The 7,498-nt window shown below is 43.2% G+C and overlaps 1 protein-coding gene across 1 annotated transcript; it reads left to right on the plus strand.

Annotated features, from left to right (window-relative positions):
* The first annotated feature begins 1,827 nt into the window (after positions 1-1,827).
* On the plus strand, positions 1,828-7,010 carry LOC307054921 (procathepsin L). The gene is made up of 8 exons (XM_079706788.1): positions 1,828-1,892; positions 3,070-3,206; positions 3,510-3,632; positions 3,729-3,875; positions 3,971-4,195; positions 4,651-4,816; positions 5,514-5,631; positions 6,387-7,010. Exons 2-8 carry the CDS (start codon positions 3,081-3,083, stop codon positions 6,484-6,486), a joined length of 1,005 nt encoding a protein of 334 aa, XP_079562914.1. The 5' UTR covers positions 1,828-1,892; positions 3,070-3,080; the 3' UTR covers positions 6,487-7,010.
* The last annotated feature ends 488 nt before the right edge of the window (positions 7,011-7,498 follow it).

A 7,498-nucleotide genomic window follows, 5' to 3' on the forward strand; every position in this document is an offset into this window, starting at 1 on the left:
CTTGTGATAGACTGAGTAAACAAACGGACAATGGATAGACTTTATATGACAATAGAACGCTGATCCCCAAAAGAAAATTCTGCAGCAACCACCTCAGAACAGTCAGGACTTCCTGAATGACTAACAACTTATTTTTGCTTCTACTTCCAGGACAAACCAGAGAAATCCAACTATTCTCCCCGAACCAATCAAAAAGGATATTCCATTTCTAGTTATTCCTCTTCCAGCTTCCTCATGATAACAGCCTCTAATCAGGGTTTATGGAAACTTCTCTGTTTTCTCATTATAAAGCTTGTCCTCACCCAGACAAGAATTGTCTCCCTCCTCATTACAAATTGCTCCCATGTAGGCGGTCTTCATTTATTTCCATGTGTGAATGATACTTGTGTTGACTGGATGACTACTTCTAAAAAAAGAAAAGAAAAAAAAAAAAAAACCTCCAGCCATATGCAATACAATGTACTTCTGTAACCACCTGAGAACTTCTGGCCCCTAGTTGTGTTTGAGAGGAAAGGGATTCTACTTGAAAGGACACAAAATAGAAATTTTTAATAAATTGATTCTTAAAAATATTTGTCTGTGCTTCTATGAAGGTTACCAATTTAATTTTAACTAAGAATTTACAAATCGACATGCACTATGACTCCATTTTTGCTTTATATACATATATATATATATATATATATATATAGAGAGAGAGAGAGAGAGAGAGAGAGAGAGATGCCTATAAAGGAGTTATGGGTGAGGGGACGGGGGTGTTTACTTTCTAAAATATATTTTCTATAACGAATGTGTTTCTTATATAATTTTTTAAAGTCACTTTTTAAAAAGTTTCTGAATTAATTTCCTTAAATCTTTAGCTCTCTACTTTTTCCTCCAAAACATTTCATCGAACCATGTAAACCTAAATACTGACATTAAATGTGATTACACTACTCTTTTTAGAAGTACATTTCTTATATCTGAAGAGAAGCACTTTGGATATTGAGGAAGACTTAATGATCCATAATGCAGAGAGTGGGGAAGCAAAAGCGGTTTCTGCTCTTTCTCACCCGCTCTTCTTTTAATTAAGACAAAATTTTCTGTAAATAACTCGTTTCTGTTGGTTTTGAGGAAAGCTCGAGAGGCGAGAAGAACCCCTGACCGGGGAAGACAGGGAAGGGGCATTACGAAATGCCATGCCTTCTCTGGAGACCCACCCAGCCCGTCCCCTATCCTTCCTGGGATTTGGGGAGTGACCAGCGCGTCCCGAGCTTTGAGGAACTGCCATTCCGCTCCGATTCTTCTCAAACTCAGCTGGTACCACCCTCAACCCGGGAAGTAACGCCTCTACCTGAGGGCTCCGCATTCCTCCAGCCCGCCCCACCTTTGCTGTGGAATAATTGGGAACCCCTAAACTAGACAGTTCTCAGCCCTCCCGCAGACTTTCACCAAAAACTCCAGGACTAAAGGAGGCACAGGGTTACGCTGAAAATCCGCTTGGGCCTCCCTGTAGCTTCTTTTTCGTGAACCACCGGCCGAGCGCAATCGAGGTAATTAGTTGATCCAGGTCCCCAGAGACGCCGGACTCCTCCTCAGCGCTGCCCAGGGGCCCCCAGCTCTTCGTCTTCGGTTCCACTGAGGCTAGCACTGCCTTCCCTGGGACAAGTTGGGACAGAATCGCATCACGAGCGCAGAGTACTCACGCCCGGAGGCCCTGCCCACTGGCCAGCTCAGCCAATCGCGGCGCGGGCAGGCGGTGGGGGCGGGGGCGGGGGCGGGGGCGGGCGGGCCGCAAACCAGGGCCTTAAAGGCAGAGTCAGGCACGACCCGGCCAGAACCTCCGGCCTCGGAAACCTGTGGAGAGTTACGTGTGTCCGTGGAGTGCGCTTGCGCAGCTGTGGCAGCCGCAGGTCAGCGACCTAGTCTGGGGCCGAGGCGGGTCAGGGACGGGGACTGGAGGAAGGGATATCCAGGGACTCGGGTGAGGGGGCAGGCGCGACCCCCAGGAACGACAGCGTCTGCCCGCCGGGAGTTGATGAGGCTGGGTCGGCGCTCCCTCAAGCTTTGGTAGCCTTGAGGTGGGGAAGGGGGCAGGGCTATTTGGGAAACCCAGGGCAGAGCTGACGCCACCCAGGGTGGGGGGAGGTCCTAGGCCGGTCAGCCTCTGGGAGGTGGCAGGCACAAGTTCGGGTCAGTCGCGGCAGTGTGACCCCCGAACTCCGGGCTAAGGGGCCCGTCGCTCTCTGCGCCGCCGTAAACAGCTCTGGAAGCGACGGGTGTGTGCGGAGGGCTGGGAGCTGGGCAGCAAGTCCCTGGCCTGGCCCCGCCTACAGCGCGGGTGCGGGCTCAAACCAGGCGGGTTCTTTGAGTCCCAGGAGTCTGGCCCTGACCGGGCACGAGAACTGGAGGCTCTGGGCGCCGTCGTGCCACGTGATCGCGTGCCCGGTCTGGAGGGCGAGGGAGGGGGTGTGGGCTACACAGGACAAGGGTAGGGGCGGTACAGCGCTGTGTGCAGTCCTGCCCACCTTCTCCTGGGAAGGCTTTTTAGAAAGGTTTCAATTTAGGTAGCAGAGATTCGAAGGCATATCTCACTCCCTGCTGTTTATTAGCCAAGAAGAAAGGTGTGAGGTAGCCATCTAACTCTTTGAGATCCATGTCTGTCCCTACTTAGGATCAGGCGTCCTGATAAATAAAATTCTTGGGTCACCTCTATACGTTCAGTAAATAACCTGGAACAACGGTTTCCCAGTTGTTGCCTTAAGATTCCGACACATAAGTTGTGGCAGAAATTCTTATCAAAACCTAAATTATCATTGCACTCATAGTGAAGTCTGTTTCAATTCCTATAGCACTTGTCAGCCTGTTTTTCATTTTGATGGCTGAATCAAATACCTCCACTGTGTTAAGTCTTTGACCTGTTTTTCTCCACCCATATCTTTAGCCTTCTTTTACAGACTTTCCGTAAATATTTGAGAAGATCATTTAAATGTTCTTAGTCTACCACAGTGGCTATAACATCCAGGAGAAAGTAGGATGGCTTTTTTAAAGCATTGGCCTCATCAAATACTAATTCTTTTTCCTTCCTAGGTTTTTGAACCATGAATCCTTCACTCTTCCTGACTGCCCTTTGCTTGGGAATAGCCTCAGCTGCTCCAAAACTTGATCAAAATTTAGATACACACTGGTACCAGTGGAAGGCAACACACGGGAGACTGTATGGCATGGTTGGTAACATCAGAAAATTTCCAGAGGGACCCCACAATGGTCCATGCTGTTGGAGTTTATAGCCAGAGAGTAGTTTCTGGAGTAGTTGTTTTAGCTTTTATCAAGGCAGTAACTTAATGGCACCTATTTCTGAGCACAGCATGGGCATATTTTCCTGTGTTAGAGTTTGGAGAACAGCTCTCAGAAGTATAAAGCCATCCCTGACAATAGTTTTTCTTTTTCTCTGTCTGCAAATCCATTTGGTGAACATGCGTTGGGTTTTAAATAGAAGTAAAAATGACCAGTTATATGTTTGCATCTAGAATGAAGAAGGATGGAGGAGAGCAGTGTGGGAGAAGAATATGAAAATGATTGACCTACACAATCAGGAATACAGCCAAGGGAAACATGGCTTCACCATGGCAATGAATGCCTTTGGTGACATGGTGAGTGTGGCATGAGTTGCTGAACTTTTTGTGCCTCCTCTTCTCAGTACTTTAGCAAAATAACTTCTTCAACATTTTATTTACTTTTCCTTAAAGACCAGTGAAGAATTTAAGCAGGTGATGAATGGCTTTCAAAACCAGAAGCACAAGAAGGGGAAAGTGTTCCATGAACCTCTCTTTCTTGAAGTCCCCAAATCTGTGGATTGGACTAAGAAAGGTTATGTAACTCCTGTGAAGAATCAGGTATGACAGTATTCAGATTCAGATTTTCTTAAGAATGTTTAGGTATATGGGCTGTTGGTCTTTGTCTTGTAAACTGATGGCTTTTTTATTTTCAGGGTCAGTGTGGTTCTTGTTGGGCTTTTAGTGCCACTGGCGCCCTTGAAGGACAGATGTTCTGGAAAACTGGTAAACTTGTCTCACTGAGTGAGCAGAACCTGGTGGACTGCTCTCGGCCTCAAGGCAATGACGGTTGCAGTGGTGGCTTAATGGATAATGCCTTCCAGTATGTTAAGGACAATGGAGGCCTGGACTCAGAGGAATCCTATCCATATCTTGGAAGGGTAAAAGGAACTCCTTATCTTGTCATTACAGCTCTGCTTTTGAACACTTTCAGAGATAACAGACATCTTATTCAGCATTCACATCTTAGATGTAAACTGTCAGAACTGTCATTATAAATTATCAGCTGTTGCACAGGTCTCTGATTAGATGGTTAACATAGCTTGTCTAACTTCCATGTAACATGGAGAATATGTACACCATTCTGCATATAATGCATATTTCTCCATAGTGAAAAATTTCTTATGGCCAGGTAGACATAAGTGGTCTTACTGAAGAAATATCTACTAATTTTTCAATTTCAAACCAATCAATAGCATTTTGCTGGGCTGCTTTATAACAAAATTGACTTAGAAATTATTAAGCTGCAAACTGCTGAGTCTTATGGTCCTATAATTCATGTTCCTCATAAGCTGGATGGTAGGAATCAAGTCTCTTTCCCCTTTATCTTTAAAAGGAAACAAATAGCTGTAACTATAAGCCCGAGTATTCTGCCGTCAATGACACTGGCTTCGTGGACATCCCTCAGCGGGAGAAGGCCCTTATGAAGGCAGTGGCAACTGTGGGGCCCATCTCTGTTGCTATTGATGCAGGCCATACATCCTTCCAGTTCTATAAATCAGGTAGGTGTTTGTCTTTTATTATAGAAATTCAGGCAGGGAAAAGTGGAAAACATAACCATGATTGACTCTGGTATGGAGTCCTGTTTTCTAGGACTGTAGAATTTTGAGTGTATGCATTTAATAACAATGATGTTTCCATTTGACATTATACTTTAAGCATTTTCTCATGATGACAGACTTCATAAATATTTTTAAATGGCTATGTAATTAATTCTTTGTATACAGCCAAATTTATGTAACTATTCTTCAATTGTTGGTCCCTTTTTCCAAAAGGTTTTTACTATTGTAGTTAGATCTGTAAAGAACCCTGTGGTTCAAGTATTTTTCTGTTTTGTGCTGTTTTCTTAGTTGGCATTCAAGGAGTAGAGAGGATTATGCTAATTAATATTAGTAGTTAGTAGTTGAATGCCTAAATCACCTTAACCTTGATAACTATGTCTTATTATTGGAAATATTTTTTAGGTAGAAAATATATCTAAGATTTTGTTGAATTTTGTTGACTTCTAGTGAGTTAAATTTTTCTTCTTCCTTTTCATCAGCTGTTACTATTTTTGGTCAAATATTTAAGTCTTATTTGGAATTTGTTTATGACATTTCACTGAATTTTGAGATACTTCTCTTAATTGGTTGATAGCTTGGGTTACTGTCATGTGTCACTTGGAACTCCTCACCCTAACATTGAATTTTACTCTCCCAGGTATTTATTATGATTCAGACTGCAGCAGCAAAGACCTGGATCATGGTGTTTTGGTGGTTGGCTATGGATTTGAAGGAACAGATTCAAATAAAAATAAATTTTGGATTGTCAAGAACAGGTATAAAACTCCAAATGTTATATTTATATTTTAAATTGAAAAGGGAATCCTTATTTGGAAGCAGTATTTGATTCCAGGTCCAAAAAAGCTCAATTTTGAAATCCCAGAAGTCTTTCTCCCACTTAAACACAGAAATACTGATATGTGATTATAAGATTCTGTAGCAAGTTTGTTGGGGTTATTATTATGTATTTGTAACATTGCATTTCTAAATTCTGAAAATTTTCTTAATTCAGAAACACATCCAGCTCCAGGGGTTTCATATAAAGGATTTTGCACCTGTAGAGTTGAGGGCTGGTTTCCTTTTTCTGTCTCTAATTTTTGAACAAGGAGTCATGGGCAGAAACATCTGCCTCTGCTCATTCTTTAAGTCTGAAAGATTGTCCAAGAGTCCAGTGGCCTCTGTGCATCCTTTCTGATATCATTTGATATCCTGCCATTGCATTCTACTCCCAGCTCTCAGAGGTCTTTGAGGGTTGTGAGGCTCAATTTTCACAGCTGAAGTTCTTTAACTGAGATGAGCCTGAGGAGACAGACTGCTACATTGGAATGCCAGTTCTGCCTCAGTTTCCTATCTTAAAAAGTTAAGATAAGGACCCACAGGAGTTAATATACTTATAAATATATGTAACAGAACTTAGAATAGTACCTGATACATGCTATGCACTATTTTAATTATTAGTTGTTATTATTATTAATGAAGGTAATGTGTACCTGATGCTTTGTATAAAATGGAAAACATGTTCTTCTTTCAGTTGGGGTCCAGAATGGGGCTGGAATGGCTACATAAAAATGGCCAAAGACGAGAACAACCATTGTGGAATTGCCACAGCAGCCAGCTATCCCATTGTGTGAGCTGATGGATGGTGATAATAGAGGACTTGAGAACAGCATACCTGGAGGAATTTTATCTCAAAACTGACCAAACCCTTATTGTATAAGATAAGATACTGAACCATTGAGGATCCAAGTTGTGATTTGAATTCTGTGACATTTTTATAAGGGTTAGATGTTACCACTACTTTTTTTTTTTTTTTTTTTTTTTGCGGTACACAGGCCTCTCACTGCTGTGGCCTCTCCTGTTGCGGAGCACAGGCTCCGGACGCACAGGCTCAGCGGCCATGGCTCACGGGCCCAGCCACTCCTCGGCATGTGGGATCTTCCCAGACCAGGGCACGAACCCGTGTCCCCTGCATCGGCAGGCAGACTCTCAACCACTGCGCCACCAGGGAAGCCCCAACCATTACTTTAATTAGTGTTATAAATAGCTTTATAATGTTGAAGACTCATTGCTTAACTCTAAGACTTTTGAATTTTCATTTTTTAAAAGGATACATAAAACTTTGCCTTTTACAATAAATTTTAATTCAACACGTAAAGGTGGAACTTTCTCTTTTTAATGCATTAACCTGTAGTAGTTGGGGTATATAATTGGGCTATAAAGACATAACTGAATGTGCAAATGGTTCATTAGGAGAAAGACACTGGGTGGCTCTGCAGATATTCTACTTATAAATATGCAGATTTTTTTTTTTCTGTACGCGGGCCTCTCACTGTTGTGGCCTCTCCCGTTGCGGAGCACAGGCTCCGGACGCGCAGGCTCAGCGGCCATGGCTCACGGGCCCAGCCACTCCGTGGCATGTGGGATCTTCCCAGACTGGGGCACGAACCCACATCCCCTGCATCGGCAGGCGAACTCCCAACCACTGCGCCACCAGGGAAGCCCAGTATGCAGATTTTATGTCAACCATGTTACCTAGTATTCCCAAAAGTAAATTTAATGGTTGTGATTAACAAATTTCAGGTGCTTGTTAGTAACTGGAGAAATCTGTTCAAGATCCATAAGAAATGAGGCTGGCCTAGAAAA

This window comes from Hyperoodon ampullatus (genome assembly GCF_949752795.1).
Source record: "Hyperoodon ampullatus genome assembly, chromosome: 6".
Classification (NCBI taxonomy): domain Eukaryota; kingdom Metazoa; phylum Chordata; class Mammalia; order Artiodactyla; family Ziphiidae; genus Hyperoodon; species Hyperoodon ampullatus.